This window comes from Anarhichas minor, unplaced genomic scaffold (genome assembly GCF_050575085.1).
Source record: "Anarhichas minor isolate MPS153535 unplaced genomic scaffold, ASM5057508v1 ptg000027l, whole genome shotgun sequence".
Classification (NCBI taxonomy): domain Eukaryota; kingdom Metazoa; phylum Chordata; class Actinopteri; order Perciformes; family Anarhichadidae; genus Anarhichas; species Anarhichas minor.
Window position 1 is genome coordinate 7635180 of NW_027466473.1, and position 19273 is coordinate 7654452.

General features: G+C 43.8%; 1 protein-coding gene across 1 annotated transcript in view; it reads left to right on the top strand.

Annotated features, from left to right (window-relative positions):
* Positions 1 to 17751, top strand: part of lhfpl7 (LHFPL tetraspan subfamily member 7) — a 91548-nt gene extending 73797 nt beyond the window's left edge. The window contains exon 3 of the mRNA XM_076102780.1: positions 17525 to 17751. Within this exon, the coding sequence (XP_075958895.1) occupies positions 17525 to 17751 (227 nt within the window). The remainder of the gene's footprint in view (positions 1 to 17524) is intronic.
* The last annotated feature ends 1522 nt before the right edge of the window (positions 17752 to 19273 follow it).

Consider the following 19273-nt stretch of genomic DNA (forward strand, 5'->3'; position numbering starts at 1 on the left):
CATTTATTTGGCGACCCTCATAAAATCTCCTGCGACCCACCTATAGGTCCCGACCCAGTCTTTGGGAATGACTCATCTACATGATCGCCATGAATCATTGTGTGTATATATATATATATATATATATATATATATATATATATCATATTTATGTATTTGGAAGGTAACATTGTCTCAAAGTGAACAGAAATTTGATCTTGAACTAGCTCAAGTTGAAAGGACGGAAGCCCAAATGTTATATTAGTAACGTTAGAAGAAGAATCATTTCTTCATTTGAAAATGTTCACTCCTTTCCTATTTTTTACACACACACACACACAGACACACACAGACACACACAGACATATGCAGTGTGATGGGGCTGCCACGTATCAGGAGCCCTGAGCGGTTAGGGGTTCAGTGCCCCGATCAAGGGCACCTCAGCAGAGCCCAGGAGGTGAACTGGCACCTCTCCAGCTCCCGGTCCACACTGCGTACCGACTGAAAATCCTTCAGTTTACCTTTTCAAACACAGCAGGCACTCGATATATATGCCAGATGAATTACTTGCATGTAGTCAGGCAGAACTTCACTCAGACATAAGGGTTATTTAACAGCCACAGTTTATCATGAGAAGAGACTCTGCACACCTTTTTTTTGTGACAGTGTTTCAGTCTTCACCTCCGTCAGCTGTCTTCCACTCCCACACTTTAACTCATGTCAACCTGATCCCAGTTTGACATAAAGCCTGGCAAACTTCTGCACGATTCATTAAACAGCCATAAAACACACCGTGGCAGAGTGAGCTGCGTGAACTTAAAAAGAGTGTTTCATCCTCGCTGGTTTCTGTGCAAAAACACACCCATCGTCTTATTACGGTCCAGGACTCTCACCAGATCGCTAGATGCTAATAGCTGTGGGGAAGATTTAGAAGGTTCAAACAAATGCGGATATTGCAAGTCATTTCCCCAATTCCTTCATTACTTTAAAACAATAACAGAAAGAGGGGAGGAGGAAAGAGGGGGAAAGGGAAGACCAATAAAGAGATAAAGGAAAAGCAGTCGCAGACGGAAAGAAGCCCATCTTATCTAAAGGGTTCATCTGTGGCAGGCTGCCGCGGGGCTTCATCTCTTCTAATGAACTTGATCCCAGTGATCTGCTGATCAAATGATCTCCAGCCGGTGGCACTCCAATCTGAGAGACCCAGCAGAGGAGGACGCAGCCACTGCAACCGACACCAGGCAGCCCGCAAAATATCATTTGTGGAGAATTAAGACAAAAGCCTCCCTTTTGTTCTCGTTCCCTCGGGGTGTCGTGGACCTCTAGATGCACACGCACACATATCTGAACACCATGGTCTGTTTACTCTGTTGGAAATCCATAAGAAACAAAGACACTTTAGTCCTATTAAGATGCATTCAACAGAGGATGAGATTAGATGGGGAGCAAACACACGCACACACACACAAAGCTGGTAAGGGCACTTTTTAGAGACTTCTGCTGGAATGTGACTTAGAGGGAGCATCCAATCTTCTTTAAAACCCTGTCTTCTAACTGTGCTGTGTGTCTGAAATACGATATTTTCGGGCTAAAGTTGTTTAGAGGATTGTAAGACCTTCTCTTGGGCATATATGGCTTTATTTTACATGACACACACACACACACACACACCTGCTCCAAACTACAGCCTGTCAATGTTGCGGCAGACACATTCCTCATTTCCTCATATACAGTAGGTGTCCTATCTGGTCTGCATCCCCTGCTGTGACCCGTCTCAACCTCAACCTCATTCCTGTTTCCATTCCTAACACGCACATACACACACCTACACACACACACACACACACACACACACACACACACACACACACACACACCGATATCTGCTCCAGGTCCCCCACTTGGTAGGCGGAGGTGAAGGCTGAAGGTAATGGTTTCCATTTTTCCTTAATGCCAGTGGGTCAGGGAGCGATAGCAGGGTAGAGCTTCATTACAGCAGCCCAGCAGGGCCCCATGTCTCCTGTAGGGATTCATTATGTAGCTGCTGCTCTCCCCCCCCCCCGATATACCGAGTAAGTACGGTATATTTCGGAGTGGATATAGGATTGTGCCCTTTCACTGTATACAGCCACGCTTCTTTCCCACTGCAGGTAGACCACCTGGACTCTCACAGACAGAGCAAAAAGGTTTCCTCCATCACTTTGCGTAGATGATTCCAGGTACAAAGAGCCTTTTTCAGCGCTGTACAAAATACCACAATCTTAGGTCCAGTAATTGGCTGGGCTTTAAGGGGACACCTGTGCGGACATAGACCGACAAAGGAGTGTATTTTATTCCGGCCCTTTGTCTTGGAATGATCTTCAGACTGGACTCAATCTAGAGTCCCTCGTGTCTGGTGCCAGTTGCAAACAAAACAGAAGTTTAAACGACAAACTGTTCTAGAAACAATGCGTAACACTGTTACGCATGCTGACGCAGGGAGTTTAGTTTTTACTCCGTAATGTGTTGTTGTTGTTTTTTAAATTGTGTGTGTGAAATCGATGTGTTTTAAGAGATTTGGTCTCAACTGGTAAAAATAAAGTAAAATAAAAAATAAAAGGCCCCTAATATTATAAACATATTTTCCAAAGATATCTGTTCCCTTTTTCAGGTTTATTTGGGGGCTAAATGCAGTATATCAACAGCTATAGAACAGACAATGGAACATCCTTAGTGTTTGTCTGTGTGTACCGTTAACCCTCTCTTCCCCAATCCAACAATACCAGCAGAGAAATACACACACAGACCCACACACACACACACACACACACACACACACACAGATAGAGATCAAGATTCATATACAGGGACATTCATTTATTATTTTCAGATGTTCTAAGTGCACACTCCACAAGCAACACAAAGAGGCACATTTGCAACACACACACACACACACACACACACACACACACACACACACACACACACACACACACACACACACACACACACATACACACACACACACACACACACAGGCTAATTAATGGGAGCTCATATATAGTTACTGCGCCCAGGTGCAGGGCTCCTGATCTTTTGCACACAGCACATTCGTACTGATCCACTTTCTCACTTCCTTCGCTTCATAAACAACACGCTGCCAAGGCGTCACTTATTAAAACTGTCTATGGATGCAAAATGGATTACAAAGCAAAGGTGAATTCCTGTAGCAGGCCTTGTCACATTTCCTCCCTTGAGTTTACGGGGTCATCTGTGCGCCGAGTGAGCTCTGTAACCTCAGGACGCAGGAAACACATTCAGAATACATTCTGCCATTTGAAAAATGTGCGGCAGTCAATGTGGAAAATAAGCACCCTGTCCAGAGCCCGCCTCATGAATTCATGCATTTTGCACTTTTCATTATCCACGTGGTGCTCCGCTAGAGTTTATGAGTACTACAGTGCATTCTATCAAATGTGGTTACTGCGTTTATGTATAAATGTATATTTATTCAGCGAGAGCCCCTACATCTTCTGTGCTGTTTTCATGCATGTGTTTATCAGGGGCGGGTTTAGAGAACTTCTGACGGTAAATGTAAAAGGAGAAAAATGTGTAAAGACTCAAATTTAAAGCCTGGATTCTTGGCAAGAATAAATTGTACATTATTGATGGCTACATTGTTTATTCAGTACCAAATCAACAGCTTTAAATATTCCAATATGAATTTATATTAACAAATTGCTGCTATTTGTAACGCCGATGACTACAAACGGTGCAGCTACTTTTTGCGTCTGAAGTTGTTACAAATCTTCTTTAGTCACTTTATGTCTCTTTGTGGTCGATTCACATCTCTTTGTTGTTGGTTTGCGTCTCCTTGTAATTACTTTTGTTTCTTTGTTGTTTTGTGTCTATTTGTTGTTGTTTGGTGTCTCTTTTTGCTTGTTTTCCTTCCGTTTGTTGTTGTTTTGCATCTATTTGTTGTCTTTGTATCTCTTTATAGTCGTTTTGCGTTTCTTCCTGGTTGTTTTGTGTCTCTTTGTTGTTGTTTTGTGTCTCTTTGTAGTTGTTTTGCCTCTCCTTGTTGTTGTTTTGTGTCTCTTTGTGTTTGTTCTTGGTTGTTTTGTGTCTCTTTGTAGTTGTTTTGCATCTCTGTTGTTGTTTTGTGTCTCTTTGTGTTTGCTTTGTTTGTTCTTGATTGTTTTGCATCACCTTTTAACTCACGTGGGGGAGGGCGCACTGATTTAGAAACACGTGTCTTTTTATTAAAATAACCGTGTGGGGGGGCAAATAGAGTTGAACAACTTCCTCATTTGGTAGCTTTCATCTGCTTTGCATAATACATACAAGACATGAAATCAAGGTTTGTATCATATTCATTGTGGCATGTTTTCCCGACTGACTCACACAGATGTGAACTGTGATGCCACAGCACAGCTGGATGCACAATGTACCTATACTGGTGTCGCCGGCTTGTTCTGACTTTCACAGCTGACATTCCCCCGTTGGACCCGAGGCAGCTACTGAACCCAGGAGACATCTAGCTTAAGGGCTTAGCCTCAGGGCCGCAGGCTGTCAACACAATCAGGGTGTTAATGTCAGACACACGGCTGTATACACACACACACACACACACACACACACACACACACACACACACACACACACAGCACAGGGACAGACCTTCAGGTTTCACCAGACAAACCGTCGTTTCCCCATTGACTGTTTCCTCACACAACACCGCATCGTCACGGTGTGCGCAACTTTTCACAGTTGATTGATGTCTTCAATCTATTCGCCACTTTCTCTCTTGTGTTATTATTGTTATTTATTTTTCCCATCCATGCATGTGAGGTACTTTGTCTCCCGTGCTAATTCAATCTGCGAGGTGGGACGGATGGATTGAGGGAGAGATTAGGTTTTGGTTCGGCTGTGCACAGACACACAGCCCCCACGTGCGCTGTGGGTCGCCTCACAACGGGTAAGGAAGTCAAGGACAAGCAATTTGTCTACGGTGTAAATTCATTTGCAACGTTGGATAAAAAAAAAAAAAAAAAACTAGATGGTGATATGGAAATGAAAGTAATTAAGATGACAGATTGGATGCAGCGTGTGAGTTTCATGTGTCATCGCTGCAGTGCTCCCAGGACGGAGATTCACAGTCATAAGCACCAGTTCAGATGGCTCAGCATGCGCTGGGAGCTGAGACACACTGAAGGGGTCCGTGTTTGGAGGCTGGGAAAATGGTGTCCAACTGACTAACTGCATGCAATGATGGGCATCTTGTGTTTCTTTCCTTCTCTTATTGTTTCTTTAATTTGCTTTGCTTTCTTTCTCTTATCCTCGATTTGACAATTTGCATTTACGTGATCCTCTTGTTGAACATTTTCAGCAGCGATATTTTCCCTTTCAAATTAGTAGAATTTTGGAAAAAAAAACACTTATTTGCTTTCTGGAGAGTTGGATGAGAAGGTCGATACCACTCACTCCTGTGCGATAAATATTCAACTAGAGCCAGCAGTTGTTTAGCGTAGCTTAGCATAAAGCAAATGGGAAGCTAACAGTTATCCCGTCCAAAGGTTAAAAACATTCTGCCTGCCGGCCCCTCTAAAGATCTCTGATTAGGACATTTGATTTTGAATCTGTTCAAAAAACAAAGTGTAAAAATTATAAGTTGTGTTTTTATGGGTTTCACAAAGGACGCCACAACCAGCATATAACCCCTTATAAAACCATGTCGTTTTTACATTTCAGTTGTTGTGTTATTTAGTGAGCTTTAGAGGTGTTGGTGCATTTTCTTACCTCTGAACTGACAGACATGACTTGTGGTTTACATTTTCTCATCAAACTCTCGGTGAGAAAGCGAATAAGCGTATTTTCAAAAGATGCTGAACTTTATATTATTCACCTGTAATCCCTATACAACGCTGATCTTTATTTCTTTTTCTGTTAAGAGTGTTGACAACATGCTGCAGATTGTCATATCTTCAGTACTGTGCGTCTGTAATCGTTGTCTCTGTCGCCGCAGTGCCGCACAGGGAATCATTAAAGCCGAGCCGAATCATTCAGTCCTCTGATCTGATCTCCAAGATGCAAAAAGCGTCCGTGAGTCTGTGAGACAAAACAATACATTTACATGCGCAAACGCATTCCGGACCGGAGGCTTTAACCACCTCTGCAGTCCTCTGTGTGAGCTTAGAGCAGTCTGAATGAGTCAGTGATAAACAGACCTATTACTGGGTTGATTGACCAGTCCACAGGCAGGCCGGCTCACTCTGAAGATAACAGAAGCTATTTTATTGCCCCCGCTAATCTCTCCCAACTCCCTGTATTTTATTTCCTCATCGGCTTTCTCTTTCTCTGCTCGCTCCCTCTTTTATCTCTTTTGGTAGGTCAAGGTCAACAGCTTTTTCTTTTTCTTTTTTTTGCCTCCGTTTGACAGCAGCGAGACTATTTCCACAGAAAATGGTCTCCTTTGTGGGTTCAAACAAGCTAGGTGGACATTCTGAGCTGAAAAGCCAAGCTGGACCTTACCCCCCCCAAGCTATTGTTCATCAAGGCCACTGACCGTCAAATCGACTCATTTACGCACCCGCTGAAACCTTTACTTTTGACTGCTTAAGTGTTTCTTGACACTTTTCTTTTCATTTGCTGTCCAGTTTCCAAAGCACTTCATTGAATCCTTGAATCCTTACCTCTTGCTCTCTCCACACTCTCTCTCACTCCCCATTGTCCCTTTTCCCTCTCCTCCTTAATCGCCTCCAGAAACATTTATTCGGGAAGCCGTGTTGTAGTCGCCGCCGTGTTTGCCATCACCTTAAGCCGAATGTTTCCAGAAACGTACGTATAGTCGGAGGGGCGTCATTAGCATAATTTCCCAGAGGCGCACTGAGCTTAATTATCAACATGGCTGTGTGCAGACTAGAGCACAGCTCATCACATTAGGATGGAGGCCCTGCTGTTTGTGCCCACGCTTCGCCAGGTCCCAGCTGACTACCTTGAGATTCATTGCTGGCACAGTCCAACTCCCAACAACTCCCAACAACTCCCAACAACTCCCAAAACTTTCCTCGCTGCGATTCCTCTCCTTGAGCACGCAGAGGGGTCGGAGTAATGGAGCAAACTCAATGCACATTCAGATACGTTGGCGCAGGAGACCCATGGGGGGGGAGTTTTTATTCCAACTAATTTCCTTTTAAAGATGGTTGATTCGTCATATAGAGCACTCCGTCCTGTGTGGCCTTCTCACGCGTTCCTCTGCTCTTCCTCTCATCCTTATCGGTGGCATCTCCTTAATGCGCTGTCACATCCGTGCTGTGGACGTCCGTCCGCCTCCTCCTCCCTGCTGGCCGGGGTCGAGGGGAGGGAAGAAAAATAAAAAGTGTGCGCTCGTTTGCTGTGTGAGAGAGAAACAGAAATTATCCATGCCCATCTTCTATCCGCCTGGAGATGGGAGGGGGGGGGGGGTGGAAATACTCCTCGTGTGCGGCCGGTGAAAAGGCAATTTCCTAGAGACACACCGCTGTTATCCACTGCCCTTTTTGTTATGCTTTCATTACTGGACACACACACACGCACACACATGCGCTGTGTGTACTTCCACCTTTGTACACACAGTGATTAAATGTTGCAGTTTAGACCTTAATCGTTTTGATTTACTTGTGAAACCGCTGTTGACCCCCCTAAGTGTTTTTCTGCCACTCTTTTCCTGCACTGTCGACACACGTATGTGCCTACTATGTATATACAATACAACAGTAACACTCTGTGTCTAGTGCCCGAGGCTGTTGCTATAAATCAGCCCCTCATTTACATCAGCTTGTCCCGATCACAACTGGGGTATTAGTATCTACACAGGGACTAGCCCGGCTCACCTGGCTCATGGCAGAATGCTCCCCGCTGGAACCAGAGACCGGGGGGACGAGATGATGAAGAGCGTGGCGGAGGAAGACGACTGTAGAAGAACAGCAGCTGCTGATGTATAGCTTTGGGCCTGCTTCCGTAATTAAGCAACATCTCTCAGCCCTTTTTTCCGGGCTTCTGTTTTTCCCGTCGCCGTGTTTCATCAGGGACAAACACGGCCGGCAACACGAACAAACGAGATTTATCAGGCGCGCTTTGTTGTGGTTTCGCATTCGCCTACACCTCCACCTGGAAGAAGGCAGGCGACACCTCTTGGCGGGCAGAGAAGAAAAATGTTGTTTTTCTTTCCTCCCACTGGCTTGTGTGCTGATGTCGTTGCCATAGAAAGCTAATGTGACTTCAAACAGGTGTGTGGTAGTGTCAGGCCACAGTCATGCACGTGTCTTTGAAGTGGATGCAGCAGATAATGTCCCTGTCTTTCAGGAGTGAGAGTAGGCAGTGGGTGCTGGTGACACCCAAAGGTCCACTGTGGTTCTTCTTTTAATGTTTTTTTTGTATTCTCACGTCTGATTGCCCCTCGGCCCGGTGGAGCTGTCTGTCTGTCTGCCTGTCTGTCTGTCTGTCTGTCTGCCTGTCTGTCTGCCTGTCTGTCTGTCTGTCTGTCTGTCTGCCTGTCTGTCTGTCTGTCTGCCTGTCTGTCTGTCTGTCTGTCTGCCTGTCTGCCTGTCTGTCTGTCTGTCTGTCTGTCTGCCTGTCTGTCTGCCTGTCTGTCTGTCTGTCTGTCTGCCTGTCTGTCTGCCTGCCTGTCTGTCTGCCTGTCTGTCTGACTTGTAGATCGGAGAAGATTAGCAGCGCATTAATCTCTTCTAATATATTCTTCGCTGGCTGCGAGGCTCGAGCGTACATTATATAACCTGTCCTGTCTTATTTTTCAATGTAAGTGTCTTCCTCTTGCTGACTTCTCATTATAAAACACTTTAAAGGGTCCGTCCTCTGCAGAGCAGCACACACAGACAGTTAGTTAGTCGACTGTTGGTGAACTAAGCCACGGCTCAGCTGTAAATCTCGTTTAGTCTGTGAGTCCCTCTGCTTCGGTGCAAGGCCACTGTAAACCAGCTTTTACTGCGTGGTAGTCGTCTCCTCGTCTGGCCCGGGGGCGGCAATAATCAGTGCACTTAGGATATTTCATGTAAGTTTGTTTGTTTGTTTATTAAATTCCCCATTAGCTTTTGCATTGCAGCATGCTAATTTTCCTGCTGTCCACGCAGTTTGCACGGTGACAATACGGAAATACATATTCGCACTCCTCATCACAATGCGCTTGCGTAACGAGCAGCAGTGTTTCCTCTCTGTACCTGTCTCACAAACACCTGAACATGAATAACTACCTGCATTATGTATTTATAAGGTGTACTGTGTCCTTTTTCTACTGGAATAATACGTTTATATTATTTATTCATTATTTGCATCTGTATTTATTGACATTCAGATCGTGAATTCATTATTTAATAACCCAGAATATGATTATGATTATGATTTTGAACGCTGACTATTGTTTATTCGGTCAACATTTTTTGGGGGAAAACTCGTATGAAACACGACGCTCAGGAATTATCAGCCGAATATGACTGAATGGAAACGATGATACATGATGTAAAAAGTGTTTCTTGTTGACGGACAAACCTGCTCTCTCCGACTTTAATCATATTAATAATACGATTTAATAGTAGAAATAAAAGATCATGAAAAGACAAATCTTTCAAACAAAAAAAATAAAGTTGTTTATGGTCATTTTGTTGTTCAGAACTATAATTAACAAATATGTTTAACTAGATGGTGAATCAGAAAACTACTAAAATATAAGACTTGGGAGTGTCTTGCTCTCGTGTCTCCTCTGAGATCCCTCCTCGCTCCTCACAGCAGAAATAGGAGCTGAGCTGATGAAAGCCACAAACAACTAGAGGAGTGAAGTCAGTGGAGAGCAGACCTCCTCCAGGTGTATCTCCCTCTCATCTCCCAAACAAAGAACAGTCAAGACGGCGTCCGAGATAACAGAAGCGGGGATTTATTCATCTGGATGGTTCAAAATGAAACCAAACTTTTCTGACAAAAGTCAAAATGTGGCCTGTAAAACACTGTGTGAGGCTTGTTTTTAGCCAAGCCGATTGCCAGATATAGCTTTTGCTAAGCTGTTGTTGATCACTTGGCCGGTTAAACCGACCAAATTTCATATTTCAAAATATAAAAAAATGAAAGGATGTGTCATGTAGCCTAATCAACACACAGATACCTTAAGGGCTAGGTAATATTAAGGCCGTAACTAACAATTATTTCCACTATCAGCACATCTGGTGATTGATTGTTCAGTGTATGAAATATCAGAAAATAGTAAAAAGCGCCCATCCCTGATTATTCCTTGAAGCCCAAGATCATGTTTTCCAAATTATTAAAAATGTTTTTAATCAGAACAACAGTCAGATATTGAGTTTACCATCACTGACAGAACTGGGAGAACTAGACCATTTTTTGAAGTTTTTGCTTAAAAAACGATAATCACAGTTCTTGCTGATTAATCTTCTGTCAATCAACTAATCCATTTTTCATTTCAGCACTATGGTTGGTTTGTGGGTCAACTCAATGTCTGTTGAGTCAATATCTATTACTGAAGGAGGTACCGGTGGTGACTGAGCCTGTGGCCCACTGATGAAAGGACTGCAGTTATATAATAACTGGGTGTCTGTGGCAACATTTCCAGAAAAAAGTTCTGTTTTTCTACTTTGTACACACACAGAAAATATAACGATGCACACAGTTCTGAAAAATAACGTGTTAGTAATGAATTTTAAATGCAGCCTCCAGACTGATAAACTCTTGAGCACAAATCATTTGTTTTCACTCAAACAGAAATCCTGAATCAACCAGGACTTAAATCTTAAAGATTGTCAGGTTTAAGACTCGGTTGCACCAACAAGGATTCACTTTGAAACCCGTTGAAATCAAGTTCCCAACAAAACGGAGAAATTAGAGGTTTATTCATTATTTTACTTTACAGGCATCTCCATATTAATAAAACTCTTTTTCAATTTGGTTTAAACTTGGCTTTACTGAACAGAGGTTAGTTTGTATTTGTGCGACCGAGCTCTGCTAAATTCTAAATCCGGATTTATTCATTTTAAACCTAGTTTTTCTAAACTAATTAAAACTAATCCCAGATGAAATGAATCCTTGCTGGTGCAACGCGGCCCAAGAGGAGTGAGGAGTCAGCAGTGAATCCCCATAACCACGAGAGGTCCTTGAGCATACAGTCATGAATGAGCACACAAAATATTGGGCTAGTGGGTCCAGCAGACTTATTGATTAGCTGTGGAGAGACAGATCTAATGAACTGAGGAAGCTTTGTGTTTATGTTTGAAATTATAAAAACAAATGTGATTAATTACTGGACCAGAATTAAGAGAATGATTCACTGCAGGAGGCGCCAACAATAAAACTATTTCTATGAATTGTCTCAAAGCGTGCAGGAAACATTTACAGCCAGCACCCTCATGCGCAAGGGTGCGAGGGTCCGATCAATGCTGCTTGCAGCTTTAATTTGATTTATTACCGCGGTAAACATGAATTCATGGTCTCAATAATTAGTCTCAAGTCTTCAAGCAGCATGATGTTCATTTATGTATTCATGGTCCCGTTTAGAGTAAAATAGATGATAAAGCAGGTTTTGCTTTAGGGCGTGGATAAAAAGGCAAACTCGAGGCGTAAAAACAGCGGTCCTCAAACCAATGACGTCTATCTTAAGGATATTTGTTAATGTTGTTCTGACATTGCGAATAAAAACCACCAACAAATACAGTGATCGATTTTTCACTTCAATCAAAAGACCTTCGAGGCCATCCTGCATTTTAGTAACATTTGTTCTCACCCCATAAGAAAGATACACATGCTGCTTTATTCTGGACCAGTTGCAAATGTACTTGATTGATTGTTTGTTCTGTCAGATGTTTTGCACATCTCTTAATTTCTGACAAAACGTTTCCCATTTTAGTTCCCATATTCTTTGCGTGTGTTTATCTCGTGATCATTTGTTATACCTACGACAACACAAAGAATAGTCGGTTGAGTGTTTGCCAGAGGGAGCAAACAGAAAGAGGACTTCATATAACAGGAATTAAAGAGCACTGCATCTAGAGAAGACATGTCCTCTTGAGATGAACTCAACCCTTCTTCCCGTCGAGTGATGACACTCAGCACACGGCGGCAATAGAGTTTGATCCAAAGCAGAGGTCTTGAAATTGTAATGAAAGGGCCCTTGAAGCTCACAGGTTTGAACCAGTAATATCTTGGGAAGAATGAAATTCAATATTAGAAACAAGGTGTATGAATACCTGGGACTACAGCATATTGGATTTCTGCTATCTTCTGACTGGAGAGTATGGATTCCAGACGACTCTACAACCGAACACGTTGCGATGCGACACACGAGCCGTCCTATGATTGGTGTGTCTCTAGGTGTGTGCAATAATCTAATCCAGCGAGTTGTGTGCAAAGGCGTCCGTGATGAAAGTGATTCGTTGTCACGCTTGGACGCCAGGTTGTCGCACACCTTCCCCCCCGTCCCGCAGACCCATTCAATCTCTTTCTCCCATTGAACCCGTCTCGCCGTCTCTGGGAGCAGCTTTCCTGTTTCTCGCTCCACCACTGAGAAAGAGATTCGAGGCAAATTTAGCTCATGTAGTGGCACAAAGATGCAGAGTCTTTGTACGCCGGTACAATGTTTTGCGACTCTCCTCTCCCGAACCTCGCCGCGCACGCACACAACAAAACCCTTGACACAAAAACAGAGAAAGCACATGAAGGTACTTGCCAGACAAAGGCCTCCGCAGCCTTGCAGCCGACGACGAGCAATGAAATCGTGTGCCCTTGGTGGCTTCTGGCTGTTTAGCCGTCCCAGATCGATGTGTTGCTGCCTCGGTCTGAGGCCTGTGTGCGCTTCAAAGCAGCCGAAAGTCTGCATTGAAACAAGTTGTCAGTATTGAGAAAATACAGCAAATCATCAAGATTAACAGACTGCAAGTTTGTCGAATAGCAACACTGTGAAGGGAAAAAGTAATTCAAGAAACTTTAGTTACGCTATCGGCCACTTCTGCTTAGAAACACAAGCTCAGATTCCTCTTTAGGTTGAAACAAGACAAATGAAAAGCAAATTGAATTTCTACTCGTACTTTGCACTGTGCGTCAAGTTTGCAGTGAAAGTGGGACACATTAATGGATGTCCCTCCATTATTCACTGTCTCCTCATCTCTGGGACATTATAATAGCCCGGTGTACTCAGCGGCGCTCCTCTGATCGGGACTGACACTTTATTCCTCTCTGTGGAGAGAGGTCCGGACGTTCCTCCCCCGTCTTGAGCTCTTACAAATGCAGAGCGTTAATTGGGGGTTGGGAGGTTAGTAAACTGTCCGCTGCTTGGCTCTATTAGGGGGTAATTGATGGGAGCACTTGTAGCTTTTTACTGCCTGGTGGTCAGCCCCCAACCTGTGTAGGGGACTGTACTACAAAAGCCATCTTTGCAGTATGACATTTTTTTAGATATATATTATTTATTTATATTTATTATTTTTACATATATTTTTTCATTTTAATTTAAATAGACAGAAGACTTCTGCGATGAAAAACAATAAAAGCGTCTCCCCTTGCTCTAACTTCTTTTTACTAATTGATTCAGTTGCTTTTCATAACAACAATACAGCATTGTTGTCACCGATTTCTTATCTTATCAGTGCTGTCAATTCAGTTTGCCGTGTTCAGTGGGAGAGTCCGCACGTACGCCGCTCTAGCCTGGCTGCACAAGTAATGAACACTTTTCGTCTTCCTGCATGTCATCTTGGTGTCATGTCAGCCTCTTTCATCACGCTGCCCGTTCCTCAGAGGATTAGATTACCGCTCCATGTCAGACCCCCGTTGAGATGAGCTTTATCCACCCTGTAGTGGGAATTCTGTTTCATGCTTTCTCTCCCTTAATTAAGGGTTTGTCACAAAACATAGACCTCATTGTTCTGCATCCTCTCCAGTAATGCAGTACATACATTCAAAGTACTTTGGCATTGCCACAAAAAGGACAGTAAAAGAAAATAATCTTTTTTTTATTCTGGTTCCTTGTCAAAACTTCGACTGCCAACATTTGGGGCGTAAATTCGGGTGTGTTATAATAGTAGCATGCAGCTAATGCAGCCTTGGGCTACAAATGTCTGGTAACAGTTCACTTAAGGCCCTTTCTCAGACTTCACGCGGCTCCCTCTGGAGCCACAAAAGGCTTTACACGACAGCAGCACACCCTGAGACCTGCAAACAGACTTTGATGTACACGTGTTATCGCTGGAGTTCCCCTTTAAGACGTGTAAATGCACTTTGGTTCGCTTTCATCCCTCTCAGATCTGAAGGATGAAATTGATCCATTTTGTGTCCGCCTCTGATATGAGGTTGATTTTTACGGTGTTTTCGGCAGCTCTCCTCTCATTAAAGGCTTGCAGAGATCCAGTCAGCCCGAGCTGCAGTTTATCTGATCCAGACGCTCGCCCCTGCTCACTCCTGGTCTGACTGATAAAATCCAGTCCTCATCCTGTATACCTGACACTTGTTAGAAACCGCTTTGCTGGCATTTTCGTTCCCGTATTGATTATTTGGGGGTTATGACCGTGTTGCTCGTCGCTTGTTTCGTGTCCGGGGTTTTGCTTTTCGTTGCCGTCATTTCAGAGTAGCAGGGAAGAGGCCCTTTGTTTGCGAGGTCACCGCAGCGCCTTTGTGTTACTTCCACCCAAAGCCGACGATAGTTTGATAAAGAAGGTCATTAAAGCGTCATTAGGCGGTGAGCTTTGAGTCGCTGGGGGCCCCGGCAGATAAAACGTGGGGGCCACTCTCAACTGGTTGGGCGGAGAGGCAGATCCTCAATGAACTCCACAGAGAGACGCCAGGCCTCACAAACAACACTCAAGAGACACCTCTCCTCCACCCACTCTTTGTGTTTCCTCCCTCTCATCCCCCTTTTTCTCCTCCTAACAGTCAATCCCAAAACCCCCCAGTGTGCCACGAGAACATCAGTGAAAGCTCCCGGCCTCCTCGCCCCTGTGCTACTAGCACACCCCTTCACTGCCCACACAAACCATCGCTCTGACACTCGCACAGCCGTTGCAGAGCAGCTCTCACATGAGACATCTCCTGAAATCAAGAGAGCGTCATAAAAGATGTGTTTGTTGTGTTTTCTGGAGAGCTGCTCACTTTCACAAGTTTAAGCTTTTTTTTCCGGTGACCCCAGCGCTCCAAGGCTAAAAACAACTGTGACACCTGGCATTGTAATGGAAATGCAGCCGGCACTCAGAATGACTAAGGCCCTGTCCACATTACTCCGTTTTTACTCCGTATTTGCTACGTTTACACTGAGCGGCCACACTACGCCGGAGTTTTGGAGCACCCTAAACGGAGGAATCTGAAAACTCCGCTGAGGTTGGAGGTGTTTGAGAACTCCGGGGTTGCGTTTGCGTGTGGACGGTCGTATACGGATGTGCTTAGAAAAAATTACGCCCACACCCGTGTTCGCTACTGGATTGGTTCTTGGCAACCATGACGTCTCCGTCCCTGATTCGTCACACTCACTATCACGTGACCCGTACCCGGAAGAAAACAAACTGGGCTACCAGCGATTCATTTCAACATGGATAGCTAATTGCAAGCGTTGCTGCTAGCACAACAGCTACATGATGTTGCTGCTAGCACAACAGCTAGCAGCAGCTAGCAGCTGTTGTGCAGTAAAAGTCTGCATTTCCGTGGAGGAAGCAGCTGTTATTGGAGTGATTAGCGAGCGGCGTGACCGGCATCAGCCCTATGGAGCAGCTCGTTGTTTTTAGATTCTAATGAGAAGACACGCTGCACTAACGTTTTACTTCTTCCGTTTGGTAGCCTTGAGAGACCTTAGTCTGTAAGTATGTATTTATGAAGCATGAAAAGATGTACGTAGATATATTCTATTCGCGTATTTAGTATAACATTTGTGTTGTATTAAATGCTAATCGCGGTTAGCATTTCTCCATTGGCAGTAATGTTAAAATTAGCTTAGAAGCTAGCTAGGCGGACATGTTACATGCTGGCTATATCATGGATTGTTGTTTTGTATTCATGTAATATGTATAGGGACAGTTTGTAAAGCCATATTTCATATTGTGTTTCCACAGTTTTACAAATAAGAAAGATTCACACTGAAGTCTTGAAACTCTTCTATGGATTCCATGGTCTTTATTTCACGGATCTACTGTTAGCGATCTGCTAAGCTTTCCTGCACGAAGCAAGAGCAGAATAGAGTGAGAGACGTGTGTTGACTACATTGATGGACCCATATTCTAGTAAACGTTTACGTGTAAGTGTTGATTTTAAAGTAAATTTGATGTGAGAGAGAGAGCTAGACCCGCACCGCTGTAATGCTAATCGCGGTTAGCATTTCTCCATTGGCGGTAATGTTAAAATTAGCTTAGAAGCTAGCTAGGCGGACATGATGTTCAGAGCTACTAGTGAGAACAGACATCAACAACACGGAGGAAACGAATGAGAGACCACATTGATGGACCCATAATCTAGTAAACGTTTACGTGTAAGTGTTGATGTTAAAGTAAATTTGATGTGAGAGAGAGAGAGAGAGAGCGAGAGACCCGCAGCTCTGTAACTACGTCTGAAAAATAAAACTTCTAAAACTTTCCACGAACTGTGTCTGTTTGAGTTTATAGAGGGAGATTTTAGAGGAAGATCTTAAGTATCAAATACAACCTTTCATTATTAAAGACTACTTTATTACTCTGTCGTATTTTTTTTTTTTTAACTAAGCAAGCAATCCACTTCCTGTTTACACCGTCACTCGCATGCCCAGTGTACGTTAATGGTCACGTGCTGTCCGCCTTCGAAGGCTGCCTTGTGGACGCAGATCAACTCGAGAATGATGCTGAAACTCCCGTGTGGACGGAGATCGTTTCTATTTGACAAATCTGCATCCAAGGAGAAACGGAGTAATGTGGACAGGGCCTAAGAGCAGCAATGATAGCCAACAGCGCGGTCAATAGCTGCTTTGGCAGCACGGGGGCCGGGAGACTTGACTCAATTTGTAAAAGTGAGCGGCTCCGTGGATGCTGAGGATGGAGTCTGAGAAAAGCTGAATGCAGCAGAAGTGCTGCGGGAGCTTTGTTTTAAGCAGCTCCGGAGTTTTGAAACGAGGAGTGCAAATGGATTTAAGGAGAAGTTTCAGTCAAATTACAGGTCGTCAGCGCTTTTGTTGTTCAATACGTTAAAAGCCCTGTTTAGGCCACTGTTGGACTCTTAAAACTATGGTCATGATTTATTTATTTTAATGTAACACCAGGCTACAAATCAAGTGTCAAGTGTCACTGATGAAGTATCTAATTTACGCGCCATAGTGTAAGCTTTTTTCTACAAAACCTCTACTGCCACCAAGTGGCTTTCAGCTGGCACACCGGTCCAGATCCTAGAACATGTGTGTTTTATTGGGGTATTTTGTATTCTCAATGAAACGGCAAGATTATATGAATGAATAACCATTTTACATGTGTCAAAATCCTCTTTTCCTGCTTGTGTTTCTGCGCTAAATCTTTCCTCTAACACCATACATGAGTCATAGTTTATGTGTCTGACCCCGGCTGTGTCTTCTCTGCAGTGTTCATCATGGCTGCTGGACTGCTGGTCTACCCCTTCGGCCTCAACTCCTCACTGGTGCGGTCCTTCTGCGGGGACTCTGACATCTACTACGCCGGCGAGTGCCAGATCGGATGGGGCTACATGCTGGCTATCGTCGGAGTCATGCTCACCGTCTTCTTGCCCTTTTTTGCCAAATATGCACCGAAGGAGCAGCTGTCCCCCACCCCTCTGCCCACGCTGTTATAGTGCATTGATAAGACGTCTTGTTTCCCCCCCCTCCTGACCGACCTGGGCTTGATGTCACGGAGAGACACCTGCATCCCGTTTTTTAAAGGTGATGCTGTTTGGGACTCGGCCCGAGGCTGACGCTCAACAACAAACACTGTCTTCCTGCATCTGTTATGTGGCTATTCCAGATTCAGTTCATTTAGATGGAATGTTTTATGTTAAGATTTTACTCCGTGGTTATGATTTCTATCACCAGTTTGACTTCAAGTCAGTTATGGAGAAGATGCGAGGAGCTCATTTTAAATGACTACAAATATATTAACAAGTGTTTTTTTTTCCCCTTCCTTTCTTTTGTGGGAAACAAGTCAACATGTGTAACATTCCAAAAGAGACTCGAGGTTGGCTGCGTAAAGAGAGTGGAAGCATGAGATGATGTGGCAGTATGACTCGTCCAATCAAACGTTTCAATAAGAGGAGACTGAGAATACGAAGAGGTCGGCTCTCGAGGAGCTGTCTCTACTGACGAGGTGTTGTGCTTTGGACTGTGCTGTCTGGATTAAACAGAGCTGATGTTTGAGGTTTCAAAAATGCCATTTTGAAAAGAGAAATCTGATGCTTTGAAAGCTTTTTGCTCCTCAGACTTTTTTTTCTGCCTTCCAGTCTTGTGACCAGGCATTGAACCAGCGGGAGTCAAGAAGACGCTTCAGCTTTCAAGGACAGTGCATTTAGTAAGAAGAGGACAATAGACACATCAGACCTGCTGAAAGGACCAATGGAAATCTCTTCTCATATAAGTACATGAATCGTACTGATTAGTGGTGGTTTCAGAGCAGTGTTGTCAAAAAAAATGTTGGGATACTGCATCCTTTTGTTCACCTTTTCCCCAGAACTGTTTGTGTAATGTAACCCGCTTGTTCATCATGAAACAATTGTTTTCTGTCTACAACACACAATACTAAACACTCTGATTCAGGAAGGAAAAAAAAAAAAGAAAAAGGTTGCAAAAGGCAGGGAGATGTTGGTGTGACATGGGCTTTGTTAATGGTAGAACAATTGATCTAGATTTTAAATGTGATCTGACCAACTTGTGCCTTTTAACATAACCAAGACAAGTGTTTCATACAATTATCAGGTTATCGTCTTTTTCTGCTGATAAACTGTGGATCCTGGGAGGAGTTTATTTTATTCTGTTTCCTCCTCTCAGAGGTGACGTCGTTCTCCTGTACCTGATGCAGTGTGATCTCATTAACTTGAGAAAATGTTCCAGGGGATAAAAAATAGATGATGTCTTCTAATCCTCGGAGGTAACGGCAGAGAGAAAAGGAGAATTAAAAGCAACTTGTGTTCAGTATTGCCCTAGACATTTGTTGCCAATTATCCAGAAGAGGTACATCACTTGGATTGCTATATTAAAAGGTTGTGACACGCAGCGAAGGGATTAATTCCCGGCATCCTCGTCTTACGTGATTTCAAAATCGAGTGGTTGAGGAGGGAGCTGTACAAATTAAACTTCGCCTTTTGGTTATCTGTGCTGAGCCGA